The sequence below is a fragment of the Crinia signifera genome, chromosome 2 (genome assembly GCF_055691185.1).
Source record: "Crinia signifera chromosome 2, ASM5569118v1, whole genome shotgun sequence".
Lineage (NCBI taxonomy): Eukaryota > Metazoa > Chordata > Amphibia > Anura > Myobatrachidae > Crinia > Crinia signifera.
Genome location: NC_139218.1, coordinates 72,455,357 through 72,482,883, shown reverse-complemented (window position 1 = coordinate 72,482,883; position 27,527 = coordinate 72,455,357). Strand labels below are relative to the sequence as shown.

The window sequence follows — 27,527 nt, the reverse complement described above, 5'->3', positions numbered from 1 at the left end:
TGACTCAACAGGTCACAAGCATCCAGAACAAATTAATGGACATGGAGGGCCGTCTGAGGAGAAACAATGTCCGCTTCGTAGGCCTGCCAGAAAAGGAGGAGGGCACGGCGCCAGAGGCTTTCCTGGAGGCCTGGCTTATTGAGACTTTTGGCAGAGAATCTTTTACCTCCCAATTTGCTGTCGAAAGGGCACACAGAATCCCTACTCGTCCACTCCCTCCGGGCGCTCCACCCAGAACCCTCATAGCTAAACTTCTACATTATAAGGACCGGGACACAATCCTGCGCCTGAACCGCACCAAAGGCCCTATGATTAGAAATGGCGCCACCATTTCCACATTCCCTGACTTTGCTATCGAAGTGCAGAAGGAGAGGGCCTCATTTGTTCCCGTGAAGCGCAGATTACGCGAACTAGACCTCCCATACTCTATGCTGTTCCCGGCCCGGCTAAGGGTGGTAGCAGAGGGAGAGACTAAATTCTTCAATAGTCCTCGTGAGGTGGCAGCATGGCTTGATCGTTTTGCACCAGGCGCCCGCCAGATGGCCCCAGCCTGATATCCCAAGCTGCCAGAAGCAAGAATTAATCCTCTTCTACTTAGACACTCCTCTCATTTCACTTGAGCATATCAGACGGTCCCAAGCCACCCGAGTGGAGCTGTTGTTGCTGATTACCGTGAATATGAATAGAACTGTGTTATAATTGTTTAATATATTATACTATAGACGGGGTGGGGGGGGGAGGGGGGAGGCAGGGGGGGTACATTGATAAATACTATGTATCTGTTTTTCTTTTCGCACATATAATGTTGTAGGCAAGTGTAGGCAATAGATGGCCAGGGGGCCCCGGAGCTTGCATTGGTAGCTATTAACTGATTGCTCCCATAGTTTGGTAGTTTCTTAGGTATAAGGTTTAGGGATATAAGTATGCCTAGGTTGGGGGAGGTATACAGGGAGGGGGTGTATTATGTTGGGATTGTTTTTTCCATTTTTTCTTGTCTCTCTTTTTCCTTTCTTTCTATTAGTCACACTAAATGCTATGATCTATTATGCATGCAATTGGAGGATACGAGGTTTGCTCAGATGTTAGCTGTAGTTTACTCAGACCCGCAAGGTGGCAGTGTCACCACCACAATTCCGCATGGCCCATTCCCGATACTCCAACATGACGCAACTTAATATTCTAGCCTGGAATGTCCGGGGGTTGAATGATAGAGTTAAACGCTCTCTAGTTCTCAAAATGGTTAAGCAGTATAGATCGGACATCACCTGCCTGATTGAGACCCATCTGGAAGGAAACAAACTAATGTCACTACGTAGGCCCTGGGTGGGGTGGGTGTACCATAGCTCACACTCTACTCACTCTAGAGGGGTCTCAGTACTAATAAACAAGTCTGTGCAATTTGTGCTGATTGATGTTAAGACCGACCCATTGGGCAGATACGTTTTCCTCCAATGTAAGCTATACTCCCAGCCCTTCTTTATTCTAGCGGTTTATGTCCCACCTCCTTTCAACTATGACGTTTTAAAACAAGCAGCTGCTTATGTGGCCCAATCCCCCGACACACCAGTTATATGTCTCGGGGACTTTAATAAGCTAATGAATCCAAGGCTAGACAGATGGTGGCCCCCCGACTCCGTCCCCCCTGATGACCGCTCCACAAGTTTTGCTAAATATGTAGAGTCAATTGGCTACAGAGATGCCTGGCGACTAAAACACCCGGCGGTCACCCAGTACTCTTGTTTTTCAAGGACTCACCACTCCTTCTCGCGTATTGATTTGGCCCTCGTCACTCCCTCAGTGCTGCCCAGACTCCAAAACATTTGCTATAAGGCGAGGGGCGTTTCGGACCACTCTCCTCTGTTACTGACGGTGGAGATGGAATGCCAGAGGGGACAGTCCTTTTGGAAGCTACATCCCTCCTGGTTACTGCAGTTTGGAGAATCTTCGGACCTACAGAACCTGTGGGACGGGTACTTTGACATAAACACAGGCACGGCCCCTGCCCCGATAGTGTGGGAGGCATTTAAAGCATACCTACGAGGCACCCTTATATCTAAAATAGCCTCCACTAAACGTACATATAAGGCAAAGGGTATTGCACTGGAGGACGAATGTCGGAACACAGAGATTACTCATTTGGAGGAGGGGTCAGAGGAGTCCAGGGCAAAATGGGAGCTAGCACAAAACACCTGGGTCTCTCACTTGGAGGAGCGCAATGCTCGTAGTCTACTGTTTAAATCCCATAGACTGTACATGAATGCTGACAAAACAGGCAGCCTCCTGGCTCACCTGGTATACCTGGACCGCCCCGCAAACTCTGTGGCCCAAATATTTGACTCTGACGGAGTACTGAGGACATCCCCCCAAGAAATAGCAGATGTATTTCTAGACTTCTATAGGGAGTTGTACCGCACACGCCTAACATGCACGCAGGAGGAACTCACTGAATACCTGGACCATATTGACTTGCCCACACTGTCTGAGGAGGCTAAGTCTTCCCTCGAGGCGCCCATCACAACTACTGAGATAGAGACTGCGATTCGGTCGTTCCCCGGGGGGAAGGCCCCGGGAGTAGACGGAGTCCCAGTGGAGCTGTACAGGATGCATTTAGACTCATTTGCCCCCAAGCTTTTGAAGCTATTTAACGAGCTCTTTGACCTCAACGTGTTACCGGACTCTATGTCTGAGGCGGTTATAGTAGTTATACCCAAGCCCGGGAAAAACCCTGAGCACCCTGACTCATACAGACCCATCTCCTTGATTACCACGGACGTTAAAATCTTGGCAAAGATCCTGGCCATTCGGTTAAATAATGTAATATTATCAATCATCCACCCGGATCAAACCGGCTTCATGCCGGGTATGTCCACCAGTATAAATTTAAGACGGCTGTTCACCCATATCCAGGCCACCCATAGTGAGGAAACCCACTCAGCCATTGTTTCGTTCGACGCAAATAAGGCCTTCGACTCTGTCGAGTGGCCCTATCTATGGCAGGTAATGAAACGTATGGGCTTCGGTCCACAATATTTAAGGTGGGTCCAGTTGTTATACGTCTCCCCGATGGCCAGGATCTCTGTCAACAGTCATGTTTCACCTCCCTTCGCGCTGGGAAGGGGCACCAGACAGGGATGCCCCCTCTCTCCTGGTCTTTTCGCCATAGCAGTGGAACCACTTGCCTGTCTGCTTAGGACACACCGAGACATAGTCGGGCTCCAACTGGGTCAGAGAACGGACACAGTAGCACTTTATGCTGACGACCTACTCCTGTTTTTAAAAGATTATAGACTATCTGTGCCGACTGCCCTGCGACTGATGGGGGACTTTGGCGGCTTCTCCGGACTTACGGTGAACTGGTCCAAATCCTCCATCATGCCCCTGAGAGGTCCACCACCCGTGACCATGAGCACCCCTCTTCCACTTAGCTGGGTCTCCCACTTCAAGTACCTGGGGATCATTATCACTAACACTAGTCAAGATTTTATACCCAGGAATCTAGACCCGCTGCTGTCCATGGTTAAAGACAAACTGTCGGTATGGACCAAGTTACCCCTAAATGTTATTGGTAGAGTCAATTTGGTCAAAATGATCCTACAGCCCAAAATAACGTATGTCCTAAATCAGTCCCCGGTGTACGTGCCTGCCTCCTTTTTCAGACACCTAAACAGCTTACTGTCTTCATTGATATGGGCCAACAAACGCCCCAGAATTAGTATTAGCACCCTTACCAGGCCACGGGCAGAAGGGGGCCTGGCTCTACCACAATTCAGGCTATATTACTATGCTGGCCAGTTCTCACTCCTCAGGCATTGGGTGCAGGACACCGATCAAAGTTCACTCCCGACCACACTTTTGCACCAAATATGTCCCGATATCACACCCACACAGCTATTACTGGGTGGGAGGGTGCCAAGAGGCGCCCCCCCCTTGGTGGTCCAGGCCGTAAAGATATGGCAGGAAGTCCAATCCTTGATGGGATACACAGCTATAGACCCTGGAGCTCCCCTCTGGCATTCCACCAAATTACCTGAACTTGCCTGCTTGTCGGGTAGGAGTCTGTGGTCGTCTGGGGGAGTGGAGACGATTGGACAAATATATGAGGCAGCTGTGCTGAAGTCCTTCCAGCAGTTGAGAGAGGAGTTTGGGCTGCCCCGGGTGCACTTCTTTAGGTATCTGCAGTTACGCCATGCCCTAAATACCCAGTTTAGCAATGGCCCCCCTGAACTACTAGCTTCCCCAGCAAAAATATTCCTGGTCAATCTCGGACAAGTCAAAACCATCTCTCTGGCCTATTCATTCCTGTTGTCCTTCATACATAAAGACTCACTTCCCGCCCTGAGGGCCAAGTGGGAGAACGATGTTGGAACCTTTGAGGAGGAGGAGTGGGAGGAGGCATTGGCTTCGTCACGGCATGCCACGGTCTCTGCAAGGTTTCAGCAGGTTCAGATATTTATCACACACAGAACATACCTGACTCCATCCACCCTGGTTAAATTTGGAGGACGGGCTTCTTCGGCCTGCCCAAAGTGTGGAGATCTGCAGGGGAACCTGTGGCATCTCCTCTGGGAGTGCCCCCTGGTTAGCTCATTTTGGGTGGCAGTTAAGTTGATTATAACATCTACTGGAATATCTGGACAGGCCCTGACCCCTAGGATGTGTATTCTGGGTAGTAGAGCAAGCACTTCACTAAACAACACTGAGGGTCAATATGTGACCAACTTATGTTCCCTTGCTAAAGTTGTCATAGCTAGGCATTGGATGGCTGACCTGGGACCCACGGTGGCGGAGTGGAGGGCACTGGTTAACACCACAGTACAGCATGAAAAATACGTATATATGTCTAGGGGCACTCTTCCTAAATTTGACAAGATATGGGGCAGGTGGTTGGAATCCCCGCACTCCGCTCATACTCGATGAAGCCAGGGCCAGTATATATATTGCGGGATGTGGATGCTGATAACCATAAAGCTAATATCCATCTAAGTACGAGGTAATCAATGATGCCCACTGACACGCTATTCTGGGTGAAACCGAACCCCCATATGTGCACACTCATTAGTGACTAAAGATTCTCTACTTTCTATCTACTTCTTTCTCTTCTTCTTTCCTTCTCTTTCCTCTATTGTTTGCCTCTTTAACTATGTAATCTTAAAAAATAGAAAATAAGATGGCTACTCAGTCAGAGGAAATTGGCGAAATTACTTTTATACTTTATTAATCAGTTGAGGTATTCATTTGTAAAATAACAATACTGTATTTGAACGCAATGTACATTTTGATGCTTCATTCTGACTGATTTGGACCAATTGATTCATATGCACAGTGTCTGACTCGCTGTTTTGCTCTGTATTTACTACCTGCAAAATAAAAAAACTTTATTCAAAAATATCTCCACTTTATCACTTCACCAGGCTTAATACATCTGCCCCAGAGTGTGATATTGTTCCCAGTAATTTTGGAAGGCCAGTTGGGAAACATAGGACTATATTTACCTAAGAGCGGGTGGATATATTGTCCCTAGAAACCAACAATATTCTAGCTATTATCTGTTAGGTTCTAGATCCATGATGGCTAACCTTGACACTCCAGCTGTTTTTGAACTACACATCCCAGCACCAGTTTTACTCTTTGGCCATGCTAAAACTGATGCAGGGCATGCTGGGAAGTGTAGTTCAACAACAGGAGGAACACATTGCTCTGCTCCTTGACTTTCTTATTAATGCATGATTACCTTTATCTGTGTTGAACAGGTTAACTAATAAGAAAGGTGCTTCAGCACAGATTATGCCAATCATACATTAAGAGGGAAGTGCAGGAACAGAGCAATGTGTCCCTCCTGGAGAGGATCATGTTGGAAGTTATGCAAATATGCCCTATACAGTCATGGACAGGGTAAAGCATAGGTCCATGATGGCTAACCTTGGCACTCCAGCTGTTGTTGAACTACACATCCCAGCATGTCCTGCATCAGTTTTAGCATGGCCAATTAGCAAAACTGTAGCAGAGCATGCTGGGATGTTTAGTTCAGCAATATCTGGAGTGTCAAGGTTAGCCATCAAAGGTGTAGGTTCTCAAAGTCGGTTCTCAGGACCCCACACAGTGCATAATTTGCAGGTCTCCTCACAGAATCAGAAGTGAAATAATTAGCTCCACCAGTGGATCTCTTACAATGCATACCTCCCAACAGTCCCGATTTTATCGGGACAGTCCCGATTGTCAGGGCCTGTCCCGCTGTCCCACCCGCGGGCGGCAGTGTCCCGCGGTGTGGGGGGGGCTGTTGGGAGTCCCCCCTGTCGGCTTCTAAGCAGCGGGGAATAAACGCTGTGCGCATGCGCACAGCGTCTATTCCCGCAGCCAGGGGGCTGGGGGCATGGCTAGAGGCTCACAGAGCCTCTGGGTCATGCCCTCATAGCGGGGAGATGCGAGTATAGGCTACGCCCCCAAATTAGGCCACGCCCCCGAAAATTTCGTCGCACCGCTGACCGGCCAAAGTTGGGAGGTATGCAATGTGCCAGTCAGTGATGAGTGCACCTGTCAGGTGACCAGGAAAACATGAACTGTGCGGCATACCTCCCAACATGGCCCTCTCCAGGAGGGACAGAATGCTCTATTCCTGGACTTCCCCTTAATTTAATATTGGTATCATCTTGTGTTGAATCACTTTCTTATCAATTAACCTGTTTAAAACAGGTGATGGCAATCATATAATAAGAAGGAATTCCAGAAACAGAGCATTGTGTCCCTCCTGGGGAGGGTCATGTTGGGAGGTATGGTGCGGGGTCCTGAGGACAGAGTTTGAGAACCACTGGGGTAAAGGATTACTTGTTCAAAACGATTCTTACAGGACACACCTTGTTGCACTGCAGTGCTTCCAAATCGTGATAATGACAAATAGAAGCAGCCTTACTGAGGAAAACAGCGAAACATCAATAAGTCTGTTCACCTCATGTAGCTCCACTGGAAGTGCCTGAAACCTCTTGCTGTAATCATTTTCAAGGGATTCTGCCAGCTGTGCTCAGACTCTAGGTCGAGCACTAAAGGGTTGAACAAAAATAATGAATTGAAAACCAAAAAAAAAAAAAAAAACAATGCAGTCCATTACAGATCAGTCACACATGTATGACTACATTCAGATGTCTTTTTGTTTTTGCATGATTAAAAGACGATTTTATAAGAAACATGAAATTCATAGGGAATTTTTCCATACCTACCTGATCCTCTACCTGGACTTCCCTGGTAATGTATGATTGCCATCACCTGTGGTGAAACGCCTTTCTTATAAATTACCTAGCTCCCCACAGGTGATGGCAATCATATATTACCAGGGAAGTCCAGGAACAGAGCATTTTCTCCCTCATGGATAGGGTCAGGTAGGCAACCCTGCTATAGATTTATAATATAATATAGATCACAGAAGCATTTGTACATACCTCCCAACTTTTCCATTTTCAGAAGAGGGACACTCATGCAGCGTCTGAAAAGGGGGTGCAGCTTATGCAAATGAGGGCTACGCCCCCGTTTTTGTCCGCAGCGTCTATTCTGTCAGATTGGGGGGGGGGGGGACTCCCAACTGCCCCCCCCCCCTCAGTGGGACACTGCCGGCCGTGGGAGCATCCCCAAAAAACGGGACGTTCCACCATTCGCAAGGCGGGGTTAGGTTGACTCGCAAGGATGCAAATTCACATCCAAGCAAATCAACCAGAATAACTCCTAGTGTGAAAGTGCCGGACCCGGGTTGCAGCCTGGTTCAACCCATGATCTGGTTGCATTGCATCGGCATTGCGATCTGAAAGCTGTAGTAGAGGAGTTTCTACTGCATTTTCTATGCATGAAAAATGTATTACAAATACAAATGCTCTAGACTTGCTTATTGACATAATGCACTGACACGTGGATCTGACATTTTTTCCGTGCAACAATTATGTTTCAGCACTGAAAATATAAATATTACAAGGAGTACGAATAGTGTTGGCAGTACCGTTGCCTTATGCCCCATACACACTAGACGAGAATGTAAAAGATATCACTCAGAAAATCCCTTCTGAACGATATCTTTTACATTATTGTTAGTATTATTATAGTATTAGTATATATATATTATATAAGTATATATATTATATATTGAGTTTAGTGTGTACATTTACATTTACTGTTGCTAACGATGAGCGCTCCAGCGCATCATTACTGCTACCCCAATGGGGCGCTGTGCAAAATTCTGCTACCTGCTATAATCTCCCTGAAACTAGTTTTCAAAAGTAGGCAAGTATGGTATTGGGGAACATTTAATATAATTTATCATGTACAGTAGAAATGTTACCAATCTGGGTTGAGAGGAGTTTTATGTGACACGTGTGTAAGATTATAGTCTTAGCCCACCCCCCTAAAATGTACAGTAAGTAGGAATAAAATTTTAGCAATTAAACAACAATAATACTATCATTTAGAACAGAGCACAGGCTCAGTATTCAATGCATCACTTTTTAAACTGTGATAATGTTAAATACTTTTCCTAGGGACAGATGCACTAAGCTTAAAAAGTGATAAAATGGAGAGTGATAAACAACCAACCAATCAGCTCCTGTCTGACATTTTTCAAACACAGTCTGTGACATGGCAGGTAGGAGCCGCTTTAAAAAAACTGGAGATTTCTCACCAAATCTCTCACTTTCTGAATCTCTCATCCTATTAAATCTCACCCCACTTGTCTACTCTCCCGGCTTCTGCAAAAGGTAACTGAAGGTAACCCCCGGAAGAGTGAGCACCCCTCCCGCATTCTGCCCACTCTTCCGGGGGAGCGAGGCAGAATGTGGAGATAATTACAGCGTCTCCATATGCTCTGTACAGGGGCAGGACTTAATGAAACGATTATATGATCATTGTGCCATTTTAGCCCGGTCCAATACAGATTTAAGCCAATCACATCATTTTCTCCTGTTGGAGGTGGGGCCTAGTGATGCTATTAATGTGGTCCTTCCACCAACACTACCTATTTGCTGAAATGAAGAACCTAAAAATTAAGAAGTGACGTAGGTCAATACATACTGTGGCCCAGTGCAACATTGTAGGTTCTGTACTGCATATGCTATAGCAGTGGTCTCCAACCTTTTTGGGGGGTATGAGCTACTCAAGACAAAATAAACTGCCTGAAGAGCTACTAAAATAAAAAAAAAATTTTGCATAATATAAAAATGCCCTTTACACATTATGCCACACACTGTAATGCCCCTGACACATACCGCAATGCCCCAGACACAATATGCCACACACTGCAATGTCCAATATGCAGCATACATACCTCCCAACACTGGAGGCAGAGGAGAAGGGACATCTGCGTGTGCCCAAAATTAGGGGGCATGACCTACTATCCTGGTACTCCTGCGAGGCCACATCGCAGTTAGGTTGCAGCCTACACCTCTGTAGGAGCCATTGCCTTGTGAGGATTGGCCATGAGGTGCCTCTGGGAGGTCAATGGTATCCAGTGACACATGCATCTTGGTTTAACCCACAAAATGGCTTCCTGGATTAGTAAAAAAGGACACCTCTAATTACCGTATCACCTTATCTGGGACGTAATAGGGAAAACTGGGCTATTTTATGTCTCTGTGCTGTGCTGTGTGCACTAGTATCAACTAACAGCTTCTCATTATTGTTATATTTCAGCTACCAAAGTGCACGTGAATATCTAGAAAAGAAATGCCAGGATCTAAAGCAGATTGTGGCAGATGCCGATATAGATATTGAGGCAGTAACGGAGCGCCATCACCCCGGAAACCATGAATCTACATACCACTTGGAATATGAAGGGGAGCGCCACCACCGCGGACATGATGAGGCATACCATTATAAAGAACACCCTCACAGAGAACATGAGGCTCAGCAGCACATGCAACGCAGCAAAAAAGACTGACTCAAAGCCGGCGATGAAAGAAAAGATTGTGATTCATCAGCTAATAAAGAAGCCCATCCAAAAGCAAAAACCCACCAAAAAGCAAAGCTTCATAAATGCAGCACCCAAAAAAACAGTGACAAAAAAAACACCTAAAGTCATCAAAAAATTCAGGCGTTAACGAACCAAGAGGCCATAAGAACAATCAGGGGTAGATGTATGAAGCAGTGATAAGGGAGGAGAAGTAAAAAAGTGCCTGGTACTTTAGCACTTCTCCTCCCTTATCACTGCTTCATACATCTACCCCTCAGTCCCTTTGTAGTATGAGCCATTGCTGTGTACACCCGTCTGCTACCACTAACATCTGCTGTGTGCCCCGGTCCGCTGCCATCTTGGAGATCTCCTGCTGGTTTCTATCTGATTCTTGCTGCTGATGATGCCGCTTCCTAGAGCTGGGAGTCGTGGGACTGGTCACCTGCTGTGGTCCATCACAGCAAGCTGGTACCACAGCCTGGCTCCTGCGGCTGCTTCTGATGCTGGGACTTCTCCTTGCCTGTGATAACATCTGCTCATACTGAACAGGAAAGAAAACTGGGGATTAGGGCTACTGGCGACCACCCCTCCCCCCCCCCCAAAAAAAAAAAAGACGACACTGGGCAGCCACCCCACGGGTGTGTTGGAAGAGCTGCTAAGCTGATAAATATTCCTAATGATAACCGTGACATGCAGCTCATTGGTAATTCATTAACTTGTAGATTTAAACCTGGGCAATGCTGGGTACTTCAGCTGGTCAACAAATCAGCCTAAGCTAATACACAATGGGATTCTGTTTTGGGGCAATCGAGGATAAGTGCAAAACGGACTGTAAATATAAAACATATACTGTACTTTACATCACCTTATAAAATATCAGGGAATATTGTAACAGTGTAATGTGGGCTAGGTGACATGAGGGAGATTGCTAGACTAATGAGGGAGAGAGGGAGATTGCTGTTAATTCAGGGAGTCTCCTGCAAAATGCAGGAGGGTAGGCAACTATGATGTAACAGTGTAATGTGGGCTAGGTGACATGAGGGAGATTGCTAGACTAATGAGGGAGAGAGGGAGATTGCTGTTATTTCAGGGAGTCTCTTGCAAAATGCAGAAGGGTAGGCAACTATGATGTAACAGTGTAATTTGGGCTAGGTGATATGAGGGAGATTGCTAGACTAATGAGGGAGAGAGGGAGATTGCTGATATTTCAGGGAGTCTCCTGCAGAATGTAGGAGGGTAGGCAGCTATGATGCATTCTTACCATGGTCCACTCATACACCAATGAGGAGAAACCTGTTTAACTTATGACTCATTTCACGGATACATTGCCAAGCAGACAGCGGTGTAGCTTTGTTTGGGGCACCCCCCTGCCGTTAATGGGGGGGCGCCCCCCCCTCCCCACCCATCCGTCCAGCCCCCCCGTGCCTGCCCCCCGTGCCCCCTGTGCCCCCTCCCCCCATTGCCGCATGCTTACCTGTCCGCGCGTCCAGTCTGCTTTATGGGGTGGCCATTTTATCGTGGTCCGTCTCCATAGCATTGATTGAAGCCAGGAGGGGAGCCAGGACGCGCCGACAGGTAAGCATGCGGGGGATGGGGGGCGGGGGGATTACTATAGCACCGCAGCCCCCCCGGCGCCCCCATATGCACAGTGACCCCCGCGACAGCGGGGGCTGCGGTGCTATAGTTACGCCACTGCAAGCAGATTCTTTTAGTGTATAGCATTTCAGGAATTACACCTGGTTTGTTTGGGAGATGTACAGAATATTTATTGAATTTGTATTGCTGTAAAACTGCACGAAAGACCAGTAATATATAAATATACATCGAAATAGTTATAATTTAAATTTTAAAGAGGCCCAATGTTAGCAAATATAAAAAAAAGGAACTTAACGGAGACCAAATGAGTCTTTGTATTTTAAGATAGAAAAGAAATGTGATTATGAGAAAGGAGTGGGAGGACTGCTCACCAGCATACATTGTTCCCATCTCAGCTCTGTTCCGGATCACGCTGCTAAAATCTCTCCATCACAATGTTGTAGCTTGCAAAATCAGTGTCAGGTAGAGATGTAACTGCAACATATCATTGTCACTGTGTTCAGGGGGTATAAATACAGGCTGTGTTCCTTATGTATGGTACAGAGCCACAGTCTTACTTAATGCAGTGCACATAAACAATGTATTCCAAGAAATACCTTAATAGTAATGTCAATATATTCATAAGGGATAATAAACAGCAAAATCATTTTTTAAATCAATCTGCATTAGTTCGTGAACGCTAAGTTTTGACAATGTAACAATTATGCAACGGGGGAGGTGACGCAGCATTGTGGTGGTGGAATACAGCATTTTTTTGTGGGAGCGGCCTGAAAAACGCAGGCATGGCTCCAAGGGAGGGCTGGGATGGCTGCGTGACATCACACACACCCGCTTGGTTACGCATCCAGGGGGCTGCTGGTCATGTGCACACAACTCGCTGTGGAGCAAAGTGCTCACACTTTACCGATTGTGTGACCCAGCATGCAGGGTGGCCTTGCCCTGTACTGAGCAGCCCCTCCCACTGACTACTGCTGGCAGTTGCAGTTTTGTGAAATGTCGCAAAACTAAAACCATGTCTCTAAATCGGGCCCAATATAAGAACTACAGAAGTGACAAAACGCGTTGGTAGCAGCAGGTCTGGCAATAGAAATCTTGGGGCCCTGTACAATTATATTTCTGGGGCCCCCACCTAATCCCAAATCCAGACAACCCTCTTCTGCACAAGCCTCATTTAATCTTTCGCTGCTCCAGATCCTGCTTCCAAGTGCAAACTTCTCTCATTCTCAGTCCTGCTGGCCTGGCTCCTGGCTGCTGCTTCCTGCTGGCGCTGGCTGCTGCTGGCCTGTCACTTTCACAAAAGAATGCTGAGCATCACGAGCAGGAACGGAACAGATGACCTGCGCATGCGCTATAAAGTACAGGAGCCAGAGACTGAGGCCACAGTGCCAGCGGCGGGTACGGCTGTGCGGCTGCAGCCCCAGACCGTGTGCACACACAGAGTAGATGGCTCTGAGCGCCGAATGGCAGGGCGCGCACAAGGTAGACAGCAGTGGCACACAGTGAGTCAGTCTCAGCCACACACACAGATGGTGCACAGTAGACGGCCGGGCCGCGAGGGTCACTGGCAGGCCAGCTAGAACAGACGGTGGCTGTCATGGGACATGGAATCTTTGGGGCCCTTCAGATCGCTGGGGCCCGTCACACTTGTCCCCCTTGACCCCCCCTGTCGCCTGCCCTGGCGTAGCAGCTGGAGTCTGTTGCTCAATTCAGAATCAGCAGGAGAGAAAGAGATCTATGAGGGAGCAGAGGACATATTCAGCACACATATCCCACTCAGCGAACTGGACATATTTAAAAGTAGCGCTGATGAGGGACAGTGTATGTGAAACATCCACCCGTGTGTCCTGAGCCAGAAGCATTGCCAGCGGTGAGCAGTGTGAGTGAGTAGCGCACAGCTTTCAGCTGTTTGGGATCGCGCACCCGATCAAAAGCATGTAACTGGGTTATGGAGCTCTCTGAAAATGCGGCACCTTATGGGAGCTGCCATGACCGAGTCACTGAATCGGCTCAACCAATAGAGAACATTAATTACTGTCATGGGATTAGAAGAATATTAGAGAACCAATGGAATCCCTATTTGTGACATTGACGCGGCCTTAAACAGACAAGAAACCTGATAAAAAAATGATAAAGAGAGAAGTAAAGCAAAAGGATTCAGTATGAAATCCCGGCGTTCAAAATCCCGACGCCGGAATCCCGACCGCCGAAATCCCGACAAGGGGGGGACGTGGATCGCCCACTCTTGCGGGCTCGCTATGCTCGGCACACTAATTTATTCTCCCTCCAGGGGTGTCGTGGACACCCACGGAGGGAGAAAGTGTCGGGATTTCGGCGGACGGGATTCCGGCGTCGGGATTCTGGACGCCGGGATCCCGACCGCCGGGATTTTAACTGCATCCCAAGCAAAAAGATCACTGCTGTAACAATAGACTTTTGGGAAGCTGCACTAATACATTTATGCGGATCAACCATTGAAAGCAAGGGCGTAACTCCAAGGGCGTAACTACCATAGGTGCAAGGGGTGCAGTTGCTATGGGGCCCAGAGCTGAAGGGGGGCCCATCTTTACTGTATAAGTTATATTTGCTATATACATTTATCGCCATTATTTGGTATATAGGGGCCCTTACAAACTTTTGCTATGGGGCCTACGAATATCTAGTTACGCCCCTGATTGCAGGGATTGAATGAAAAATTGCATGCATTAATATACGTCTTTTTATTATAATTTGTTTATATAGAAATGCCAACATGTTTCACAGATCTATACAGAGAATGATTATTAATTCCATTCTGTCACTGTCACAGGCGTTTATTCAGAAGCCAATAAATCTACCAGAATGTTTTCAGCTGCAGCCAGACACCTGGAATAACCCACACACACACAGGGCCTTATTCAGATCTGATCGCAGTACAGATTTGTTCTATAAATGGGCAAAACCACGTGCACTGCAGGTGGGGCAGATGTAACATGTGCAGAGAGAGTTAGATTTGGGTGGGGTGTTGAAACTGAAATCTAAAAAGCACACACACACAGCGATGTGTAGCGCTGTGTGCTGAGTGAGCTGTCAGGGCCAATGTTCTCTGGTGATTAGTAGATTTATGCTCCCTCCTCATCCTTTATTCTACCGGGGATAACACTGCGCGGGTCCACGCACTGCTATCGTCAGCCCATACACACACATCGATGTAGTGTCATTTTCTAGTCTAGTCTAGTCAGATTGATTAGAAAAAAATTGCTATGTGTGTAGGCCCATTAGACTCCATCCACACTAATCATACTGACTACTATGCTAGGTAAGTGCAACCATGTAGGCCAAATTCATGTGGACACAGCCATACATTTAACTAGCTTCTATTTTGTTATTCATCTAGCACTGTGCACCCTTTATAAATACATATCACACAGTCTCATTTCCGAAATAGTAACCTCCACTGGCTACCTGGTATTTAAATGTTATCCATCACTTACTTAAAATGACCAATAGGACAAAAGTATGAAATGACATAGCTTAATATAACTAAATCAGAATATCTCACTATACTTTCATTCTGTTTATTATAAAACTGAATACAACTTTTCAGTATTCTCAACAAAGCATATGTCAATTCTGCAAAATAAAAATGCGGTTCCCAAATGTTGGCTGATATTGATCATTAGTAATTCTATTATTAGTAAAGTAAGATTTGATGACAATGAAGAGACCTGACTAATGTACAGCATTGCTAGCAATGAAAGGCTAATGGTAGCTGGAACAAACACATTCAATGTGTGATATCAGTAATAATAAACACCAACTCATGTATGTACAGAAAGTCTAATGTCCTACATACTGTACTCCATTCTTGTTTCCTATATTTGCTCTCGTTTCAAAGTATTTCTCTACATATGGGGGAAATGGTATTTTTCTTTTCCCACTTAATGTAAGTGCACTATACACACAACAAATTATACAGCAGCAGGAAACCGTAATTACATAAATCGTTTAAACAACACGAAGGTCAATACTGTATATTATTCTTTAGCTAAGCCTAGGGATACTGTTATAAGAGAGGTTTGCAAATGCAATATACTGCAGTCTCTCCAGCAGCAGATGAGAGCAGGAACAAGTGTGTCCTCACACAGTAGCACATGCAGATAAGCAAAGATCAATAATCGTTGGCACAGCTAGGAAGAATTATATTATTTAGCCTGGAAAATGATTCCTATATATTTTGACACATAAGCAAACTGTACAGGATATCTGTAATATGAATGATGCTACTGTCAATGAAGAGGTGATGACTACTGAAGCTATAGCAATATCAAGAAGAGGATTTTCTCCCGATCTTTCCAATATTACCAGTAATCCAAGATACTGTACACTGCAGTTTACCTCTACCAGCTGAGCTACCCACTAATTGCTTGTTCTTACCTCGGTCTCAAAACCGCGATCCCTTCTGCAGCTGACAGGTACCAGGTGTAACATTCACACAGAAGCACTAGAGGGCACCACATACACTCAACGAGACACCTCCTCTCTGACGCCTCCGCACAAGGCACCGTGATGCATGATGGGAAATGTAGTTCCCTCTACATTCGATGTAGAGCACGTTGATCTTGCAAAAACTACATTCCCAGGATTCTTCTGGACGAGAAGAAAACAAGCTTATTTTGGGGGCTGTAGTTCTTGTCATGACAACGACCTGCGCCCCCACATGTCCTTGCAGTGCTACAATGCAGTTTTTCTTATGTTTAACTCGTTCAGTCGGCTCCCTACTTTATAATCCATGGCAATGGTATCTGCAGCTCCCTGTATGCGCATGAATGCATGTGACTGATGCGAGTTGTAGAGGCTAAAAAAATTGCAAGGTGGAAAATCGGATAGGCACGGTGGTAATCATCATATTAGAAATGTCAACTGAGAGATATGCTTCTGGAATTGCCCTTTGATTTCCTGGATATTTAACATTATTAATGCAATATGTTCTTCTATTTATCAATACAAAAATATACTGGTAGGTTAATTGGCTACTAACAAAATAAACCCTAGAATGTCTGTGTGTGCGTGTACCTGTGGTAGGGAATATAGACTGTAAGCTCCACTGGGGCAGGGGCTGATGTGAATGTTCAATTATACCCTGTAAAGGGCTGCGGAATATGTGTGCGCCATATAAATAACTGGTAATAAATAAAAGTATCTGCTGCATTGCCTTGTATGGTTCTGTTACCATGTTAATACTCTACTGATATGTGTGTTGTTTCTGTTGTTTCTTGTGGTGTCCGGACCGGACACCACAAGCTCCGGACTGCAGATTTTGATGTCCGGTCCGGGGTTTAGTCCGGGTCCGGTTTTTACATAGTCCCAAAAAATGAATACTTAAGAATTACATTTCATAACCATGTACCTATAGTACCCCTCTAGCCCTATTCGGCACTGGGTATACGCTCAGGATTCCCAGTGGAATCCAAACTGTTAGAATCCTGATGGAAAGTACTGTGGTTTCAGTTGGGGTTTGGAATTAGGGGAGGGTTAGGGTTGTGTTGAAGGGAAGGGGTGAGTAGAGTTTGAGGGCTTATGTTAGCATGGATCGGTAATTAGAGAATGTGCACATGGAGTGATTATTGACCACCTTCACATGCGGACCATACGCATTGCACATGCGCAAAGGGAGTTAGCGACTGAAAATTTGTATAGTTCACAAAGGAGCCATAGTTTATTGAGAAGAAGCCTGCGTTTTGGGGGCAGTAACATACCGTTTGCTGGGTGTGTCGGAAAAAACGCAGGCATTCCCAGGCAATTTTGGGGCACTGGCCTTGTTTAGCCAGCCTAGGGGTTACTCAAATTTGGACAAACGGCAAAGTCTCTTTGATGTTCCAGGATTTGCGTATGGATCTGCCAGTTGATAGCAGTTAGAAATCCATTAGCAAATTTGCACTGGGCAATTACTCTTTCTGTCTGGGTGGTGGCTATATACTCGTCAACTGCAATCTCTCAGATTAGCGATCCATGCTGAGTGTCGGAGGGGATGTTAGGGTAAAGGCATGACATACATCATTCCTTTTGTATGGTGTTGTTTTTTATTTAATTCTCCTGCCTGTCACTCACCGTCTGCCTGCAGATAGGTGTGTGCCAGTGGTGCTACACACATGGCACACACCTAGTATTGGATGCGATACATCGCGGGTGTTAAAAGGCACCAACGATGTGCCGCTGACGGCTGCATGCTCAGCGCGTTTCCCCGGATTAGTAAGCATCCGGCTTCATCAGGAACAAGTGAGGAAGCTGAACACTTACTAATCCGGGGAAATGAGTTGAGCACCTTCACTTGTCAGTTGACGGGGACTTTTCATCTTGGAGACCTACCCACTTTCCCAACTAAGTGCACACCACGCTGAACTGAATCTGAGAAACACTGAGGCTGTGGGATTTAAGCATAATCCCTAATTCAATTGGATGCAAGGGCGTAACTACCATAGGTGCAAGGGGTGCAGCTGCTATGGGGCCCAGAGCTGAAGGGGGTCCATCTTTGCTGTCTAGTTATATGTTTTACATACATTTATCACCATCAGTTGCTAAATGGGGGGCCCTTACAAACTTTTGCTATGGGGCCCACGAATATATAGGTACGCCTTTGATTGGATGTCAGGGTGAGCCGCAATATGGGAGTTCTTGAGCTCTTGAAATTATAGAGCACTGGGAAGCACTGGTCCATTCTACCAAAACCCTTGGATTAAAATTCCCTCTATAACATCTATGAGGAAGATCAAAGATGGTAATGTTTACATACCCCTGTTCAACTGACACATGACTTTTTAACTTGCCTTTTACCACCTAAATTGATTGAGAGACTGAGCCCTTTATATTTAGTCATCTCTTTTCATTTCTAATTGTGTTGTAGATCATATGTTATCTTATTTATTGTGATATTTTATTTAGTAAAAATTATCAATTGATATACAGTCTTGTGTGTGTTTCTCACATTGCTTATATCTTTGGCCTGCTATGTGGGCATTATTTATAAACTCAAGTTACTGCAGTAACAAAGACCATGCCAAATGGAGATCCCTACACCTAATGTTAGGTATAGCAGGGCTGCCATCAGAAATTTTGCGGCCCGGGACTCATTTCCAGTCCACCCCCTCCTTACCTGACTTATCGTAACCTGGCTTTTGCTCCACCATCTCCTCTTCCGCTGAGCTGCAGCCCGGAGGTGCCTGAGAACAGACTGCTTCAACTCAGGATGCCGGTGGCCAATTAAATTGTATCACTGGTTGATTGGCTGCCGGTACGCAAGCTCTGATTGGTTCAAAAGCTGGTGTAGCCTTTTAATTGGCCGCTGGTGTCCTGGGTTGAATAAGATGCTCCAGGACCTGCTTTGTTCAGCGCCCTGAGTGCAGTGCAGCAAAGGCAGTCGGAGGGTTGCGGTGGGAAAAATTAACTGTCCGGGCCCTTCCAGAGGCCGGGGCCCAGGACAGCTGTACCCACAGCACCCCCCTATTGGCAGCCCTGAGGTATAGAGTAGTAAATGATGGATAGCTGATTAATGTTGTATCAACTTTCAAATGATTGCTGCTGAGAGAAGATGTGTCAGCTGTGCTGAAGCTCAAACGTTGCAGGAAAGAAACGAGACTTTACAGTGGGCCAGGAGGATGAGTATCTCATTACCATCAGGGGTCTAGGACATTGCACCCCTGCTGCTCTGCTTCTTGCTGGCAGTGGGTTTTATATGAAAATGTAATTGTCCCTAAGAAAAGCTTTTACCATAATAGACTCATAAAGCTTAATAATACAGAGTAGAAAATAAGGTGATCATTGAAATATTTAAGTACGTAACAGTTTAAACACAGTTAAGGATGAGCCTGTTTTTCAGAACTTTCTCTAATTTAGAAGATCGTAAACATCATGTAATAACCATAAAATGTATGAGCGCACAATACATTGCTGTTTGCCTGAATGCAGCTAATTGTGTTCCTCAGTCGGAATGAAGAGCCTGCTCTCAGCAGACATTAGATTGGCTCTATACAAGCTATTGCTGCAAGAAATGCAGATAGTTAAATAAAACAAATGACACTTCTAGACTAAATCCATCCTATTTTGGCAATTAATTAACTCTTTAAAAAGCTCAGGGGTGGATTTATTAAGCTCAGTGAAGTGATAAAATGTCTGTTTTTTATCATCGGCCAATCAGCTCCTACCTGTCATTTATCAAACCAAGCCTGTAACTTCCCAGGTAGGAGCTGATTGGCCGGTGATAAAAAAACAGACGTTTTATCACTTCACCGAGCTTAGTAAATCTGCCCCTCAGTGTAGCTTTCATTTAGGTCATAAATAAATCATTACAGTAAGTTATCAATGACAATAGTTATGAACCACCAATATTCTACCCAGTGCAAACAGAAATTTCATTCAATGGAGGCATTTCAGTGCTCCATGCCCTCGGATAGTGTACATCTGATGGTAGGCAGAGCCGGCCCTAGCCTAAATGATGCCCTAGGCAAGATTTTGGCTGGTGCCCCCTAGCACTGCCACTAGTTCCGCCTCTGACCCTGCTCCCCTTTACCAGCACCATCAACCCTCATCATAGCAGTCATCATTTTGGTGCTCCTACCCGCTATATTTTAAATAGAAACAGTGCACACATTTGGTGCGCAGCCCAAACAGGGAAGGGGCATGGCCACACAATTTTGCCCCCAATTCACATTATGCCACACAGTAGTGCAACTTTATTCACATTATATAATTCGATGGTGTCCCTTATTCACGTTACATCACACTGTAGTACCACTTTACCTTATATAGATTACTCCTCACATTATACCCTTAGAAAAAAATTCTGAGAAAATATTGTATTTTAACCACCTCCATGGCCACACTGCAACCCAGCACAAAGCAGTGTGTGCTGAGCAGAGGAGAAGAGCTGCAGCTGCTGCTGTCACTTAAGGGGAGGGGGCCCGGGGCCACCACTTGGCCCTCCCATCAGACTTTGGCCTGGGTAATTTGTACCCCCTACCCCTTTCTCTCGGCACCCCTGATAATACCACACAGTAATGCCCCTTACACATGACACACATTATTAATGTCCTTATAACCATAATGCCCCTTACACATTATGCCAACCTTTATTAATGCCCTTCATACACATAATGACACACATAATGCCCCTTACACATATGTTGCACATTATTAATGCATTTATACATGACACACATAATGCCCATTACACATATGTTGCACATTATTAATGCCCTTATACACGACACACATAATGCCTGTTACACATATGTCGCACATTAATAATGCATTTATACATGACACACATAATGCCCCTTACACATATGCCGAACACTATTGCACAACCAACACACCCGCCGTCAGCACTCGCACAGCCGCTAACACTGTGACCTCTGCTTCTGCTTGGATACAGATGTTTCCTCATACATCTTGTCTCAATAGGCCATGCAGCTCCTAGCCAGTTCTGCTAGCGTTGGGTGCCTTTTTTGCTGAAAATTCGTCTTATTTGCATTGTTATGGCCAGCACACACAAGGAGCTTCCGATGATTAAAATGATATGTGGCATGAATATATTCTGTGTGCGACTGTGGCTGTACCTGCATACGGAATGCTATGTTACAGTGATTTCCATGAATACACTATTTCATATGCAGATACAGCCTCACTCACACACAGAATATAGGCATGCTGCATATCATTTTAATCAGCAGAATCTGCTGATGCCCCTAGGCAATTGCCTAGTTTGCCTATGCCTAAGGCCGGCCCTGATGGTAGCGCAATGATGCATTTATTACCATGCTGCCTTGCTTGCTAGTAGTGGCTGTGTTAATACCCTACTACTGTACATCATATTGCCAACTGATCTACTCCCTGATATAGAAGCAATTGCCTCCGAAATGGTCGCGGCAGGACGTTTCAGTCACCACTCACCTGTTACCTCTACAAATGCTCTCTGACTGTCATTCACTTTGTGAATAAATCCTCACTGTGACCGCATCATAAGATCACTTATATGGATGCGCGGGGGGGGGGGGGGGGCTAATTCATTTCAATTAATACATAGAAGCACCATTATTGGACTATCATTTGCAATATCAAAAATTCACTAACTTATGGCAGGTGCACTTCTGACATCTGAACATGGCCCTTTTCTGTAAGTCATGAAATCGCTGTGTCTGGCTAGCCTTTCCCCAGTTACCTCCCAGGAATGCAGACTGAAATCATTGTCTCTATGGAACCGAGTGTTCTTAGCCCCGCCTTCCGTACGGATCTCTCACACCGTCCGAATGCGGTAAGACGCCGACCGACCGCGAATGGATTTTTTATGTGAACACCTCCTCCATCTGTGGGAACCTCCCCCATCATTCGATGGTCGCCGACCATCGAATGCTGGACCGAGTGGTCAGGCAGCACCTAGTGCTCCAGACGACTCCGGCATTTCTCCATGCAAAAGCATGGATATGGGCGGGCAGCTGACATCCGACTATGTCAGCTGCCTGCCCCCCACACGTGCGTCATGGCCGGATTACCATACGTATGCCCAGCGTATTCATGGGAACGCCCATGAAACGTGGGGCGTATGGTAATGAGCAAAATCAGCCCTTCACGCCCCTCTCCACCCCCTGCTCCGATGGTTCCGTATGATCATTTTCTGCATGGATCTCACGTCGTGTTCGGACATGTGAGGCGTTCGCACAGACTGAAGGTGGCGGCCCTGGTATCTCCTGTACCACAAACTCCTGAAAAAGATAATGCTGGCTTTAATAAGGTGTCAGAACACAAAGTGATTCTAATCTGCTGTGTACAAGGCAGTGTGCCTGCAGACCGGTCCCATGCTGCCCCATTTCCATGGCTAGGGTTACCACCCGTCCAGGATTACTCCGGACAGTTCGGTAATTAAGACCGACGTCCGGAGTCCGGACGGGTGGCTGTCCCGGACTATACAATGTCCGGGAATTGCTGCCCCGCCCGGTGCCGCCTGACATGAGGACGCTCCGTCTCACTCACTTTTACACTCTGCCGCGTCACGGAGGAGGGAGAGACTGTATGTCACTCATCATGTGCTTTCCGGCTCCGGCTTTCTGACTTCTTCATGTGCTTTCTGGCTCCTCCTCCTGCGGCGCTGCGTGACGGTGGACGCACCCCAGCGTGAGCCAGTCCCAGTGCCGGATCAAAATTGTACAGTTATCTTTCCTGGCAGCCAGTAGTCCACCTGCCGCAGTATTATATACGCTTAAAAGGGGTGTTCCTCGTGTGTGATCCACTGGTGCCGGGTTGCTTCTGGCAGTCGGTACAATGCTCCGGTGACAGCATGGCAATCTATATACAGTAACTCCGGAGAAAGCTTACTGCCAGCCCCCGCACCCCAGACTGAGGAGGGCACAGCATTCATCACCTACGTGGGATGCAGGGAACAGTCCTGTCAAAAGGTAAACCAGGGGTGTGTGCACTGCAGGGAGTAGGGACGCCAGCTACCTGCAACACACCCCCTGGCATTATCACACAACAGCTCGGTACTTTATACATCAAAGTGGGACTAAGTTCTCCATCAGCCCCACTGGAGATATATTAAACTATTGCATGCATATCCCCTTTTTTGGTTTTACCTAATTTGTGAATATGTTTTGTTAATACATTTAGTGCACTAAATGCCCATTACGCATTATGGTGTTTGCTATAATGCCTAATGGGCATTATGGTGTTTGGTATAATGTAATGGGCATTATGGAATGTGGTATACTATGTAATGGGTGTGTGACATTTAATCGGCATTACAGTGAATTTTTTTGCTGTGCGCCTTTGGAGCGCACTGACGATGTTGTCCCTACTTTAGAAAACATGTCAGTCCTGGCATAACAAGTAATGGGCATAATGTGTAATGGGCATCACAGTGTATGGCATAACATGTAATGGGCATTATGGCATGTGGTATACTATGTAATGGGTGTGTGACGTAATCGGCATTACAGTGGGCTTTTTGGTGCGCGCCTTCGGCGCCCACTGTCCGTTTAGTCCCTACTTTACAAAATATTTGAGTCCTGCCATAACGAGTAATGGGCATAATATATAATGGGCATCATGGTGTGTGGCATAACATGTAATGGCCATTATGGCATGTGGTATACTATGTAATGGGTGTGTAGTGTGTCGGCATTATGTTGAAAATTTTGGCGCGTGCCTTCGACGCGCACTGTCCATGTTGTCCCTTGTTTGAAAAAAATTTGTTGAGTCCTGGCATAAGGGCCCTTATTCTGATCGGTGCGGATATTCCCGCATTCTTACGGAGCGGTCCGCACGCCACGGTGTTCTGCCGCGTGCGGCCATCGTCCGTAGAAACGCCCACGGGTCCTCCGCATTCGGACGGACTCACTCTTTAAGAACAGGGCGTGTTTACGGACGACATACAAACCATGCGTGTGCGGGAGAAACACTCAGATTCTGCACGGTATTACAGAGTATTACAGAGTATGCTCGGGAATACCGCATCCGAACGGGAGCCAAGCGGTGCTACCGCACGTAAGCGGAGTATTTACGCCAAACAACCCACTATTATGTATCTTCTGCAATACATCACATGACCCACTTATTCAATTACCTATCCTCATAAAAAACTTCTTATTTGGAATTGGAATCAATTAGATGCCAATATATCCTTACAAGCATGCCTAACACATGCATTGCACACATTAACCCTTACAGCAATTGAAGTGCAATGGTTTCTATTAGACCCTGTGTAAAAGATTATAAACAATCTACACATATACTGTTTAATGTGCAAAGAAAACCAACAACTGTGAACTTGCATAAAACATTTATTATAAACCAAAATTAACATGTCAATCACAAAATATAAAATTATAAATTATATCAGGAGATCGCGAAGGTCCTGCAGATCTGCTAGTAAGAGCCTCAAATGGTGCTCCGCCCGCAGGAGGGCCCCAATAACTCCCTCATCTGCCGGTGTGGTGTCATCTGTGGGCATGTCAAAGGGGCAAAAATTAGTCATGATATTCATGCATACATTTCACATACTGCTACATAAATTGCACAAATGCTAGGTGACATGTGTATATATATATATCTATGTAGAGAGATAGAGACACACATAGATAAATAGATATGACACATACATATCTACATACATACACACTTATTTACTACATACTGTGTTTTTGTCCCTCTACCCTTTACTCTGCAGAAGACATAACAGTCATAGTGTTTCTTCTCAGTCACAACCCACCCATGACTAACCAATGACAAGCATGTCATGGCCTCCGTCAATAAGAACTTGTCACAATCTCCTCAGTCTAAGTTCAGTGATGGTTCGTGGCATGGGAGTTATGCAAATGTCAGGAATGCACAGTACACATCCTCCAAATCATAATTCTGTCTAAACCAACCTACAATTCTGTGACGGCAAAAAAACAATCTGAACTACAGGGGGTGTTTAGGTAGAGGAGGCTCCTGGGACACTGGCAACTTGTGACTCCATTCCAAGGTAGGCCGGCCCATACTCCATTTATAGCATACATCCTATAGTTTAGAAATAACATTCACCAACAATATAGATTCCACTATTTGATGGGTCATAATCAACGCTTGCAGCAGGTGAATTTAATCCACAAATGATCCACTCATCCCTTTACTCCAGGATCCTGTTTATCTACAACGGTTATGTGGCAGTCAAAATGGAGCTCCAAGCCATCCCACAAACCTGTGTAATTCAGAGGTGTCCTGGATGAAAGGGATGCCTTGGACACCCCATCTAACCCGTACCTGTATCTGTAGCTACCCACTTTGGGGTCTGTATTAATAGTATTGTAACAACATTTATCATCACCAGTGCTACATAACAAATACCAGTACAACTACTTCATGAATGATGCATTATGTAAACATACCGATCAGATGTGACTCCGGGGCCTGACATGCCTCCTCCCCCTCGGAATCGGACACCTCTGGGGCAACCGTGGCCTCCTCAGCCCCCTCCTCCGCCAGCTCCTCCGCCACCATGACCTCGTCCACCTCCTCCGCCACAACCACCTCCTCCACCACCACCACCTCCTCCTCCACCTCCTCCTCCACCACCACCACCTCCTCCTCCACCTCCTCCTCCGCCACCAACACCTCCTCCTCTGCCACCAACTCCTCTTCCACCTCCTCCACCACCACCTCCTCAGGCACCTCCTCCTCCTCCACCACCTCCTCCACCATCTCCTCCACCATCTCCTCCACTTGCTCCTCCAACATTTCCTCCTCCTCCACTTCCTCCTCCTCCACCCTTGCCGCCACCTCCTCCTCAGGGTCTTGGGCCTCCTCCTGGGCCAGGGCTGCCTCGGCCTCTTCACGTGCCTGTCGGGCTTGGGCTCGTGCTGTGTGGTAGAAAAAAAAATCATGGTCAATGTCGGGTCATTGGGGCACATGTATTAATCCATAACAAGACATACATGGAAGGGTGATAATGATGGCAAACGATGCAGGAAAGTAGCTCCTTACTGTTAATGGGCTCCAAAATGTGACATTTAAATTATTATGTGATTGTTAGTAATTTGTTCAAACATTACAACCCTGGCATTTATCAATGTGTAACACATATTAGATCTGGCACATTGTATGCATCAGAATCCTCAATGCTATGTCATTACATTTAAAAGCCACATGACTGCATGTTAACCAGGAAGAAGCACACATAACAGTCTATGGACTTTTAAACCCATGGACACCCACTTATCATGAGACACATTTTATTGTTTATATATGCTATGTTGTAAGTGCGAAATTTCATAGCTAAAATACTCACAATCAGCAATTTCGCCCCTGATTTGCTGTAGCAGCTGGGGCTGGCGCCTGCGGAGGTCCGACCACCGCCTCTCGAGCTGCCCGATGGACCTCCGCACCCGAGTGCGGGCGTAAATACGGCGCCCTGCCGCAGCATAGGCCCTTCGCTTATGGCGGTTACTGATAAAGGGCCCCGCACGGCCCAGCCTTGTCTCCATGACGGAGACCAGAACCCTCAGCTCCGCAGGTGAAAAGGGGTCTGCCCTTCGTGTCTCCGCCATGTTAACAATGGCATCTATCAACCAATCAGGTGGTGGCATTGGTTTATCACAGTTATTTGTGTTAATAACTTTATTGTTCATCTTTACATGAACAGCGTCTCTGCGCCAACACAAATGGTGACAAATTCGCATGCCTTCAAAACAGTAGTGCTGATGTATGGCAATGAACAAATCTGATATATATAAAACACAGTGTGTATGCACTTAGCAAATCCAATGACGCCTCGCTCCGCCAAGCAACGCGTGCTATAGCTTAGCAACGCATAGCTGTAGTTAGCATTACTTACTCTATGCATCTATGTGTATGCGTACATTTATGTTTAAAAGACACATACACATACTTGCAGGTATCCTGAGACCAGCATTATACACCAGCCCTGCCTGCCTGCCTGCCTGCCTGCCTGCCTGGCTGCCTGGCTGGCTGCTCCTTGAAATGTTGAAACATGTTAAGAAATTCAAATATCATATATATAGATATATATATATATATATATATATATCTGCAAACAAATCATACATCAACACAGGAAAAAATCCCCAACACATTAGAGAATAAATCAATGTACTCACCAGTCATCAGGGATAGTATCAACTACAATAATGAAGATATAACAAACACATAAGATCCCTTGTACAAGGTATAATAATGAGCACCTATATTGAACTTCCCCCAAAACTAAGCACATATGATAAATATCTACTATTTCTTTGCCATTAGGAGGGCATGCTGGCTAATTTTCGTTTAGTAACACTGACAACTAACACACTGTACTTATTTGAAGGGGTGATTTTTACTAAAATTGTTGTGTTCTGTCAACTAGATAAAATGTACCTGAAGTATCTTTGCGCCACAGAGTCCCGCAGCTGGTATCCCCTCCGGCATTCAGGGGCGCGGGATGGGCGCATGGGCGGATCTTGCGGCTCAGATGGTACCTCCCACTCATCAAAGGGTATCTCAC

General features: G+C 46.0%; 1 protein-coding gene across 4 annotated transcripts in view; it reads right to left on the bottom strand.

Moving 5' to 3' along the window:
* Positions 1–16,037, bottom strand: part of SPECC1 (sperm antigen with calponin homology and coiled-coil domains 1) — a 424,705-nt gene extending 408,668 nt beyond the window's left edge. For 3 of the 4 annotated variants that reach the window (XM_083172375.1, XM_083172379.1, XM_083172380.1), the window contains exon 1: positions 15,929–16,037. In XM_083172375.1, coding sequence (XP_083028501.1) covers positions 15,929–15,982 — 54 coding nt within the window. In that variant the 5' untranslated portion in view covers positions 15,983–16,037. Of the gene's footprint in view, positions 1–11,886; positions 11,987–15,928 lie in introns of those variants that run through there. The other variant, XM_083172376.1, reaches the window with a different exon arrangement.
* Positions 16,038–27,527: the final 11,490 nt, after the last annotated feature.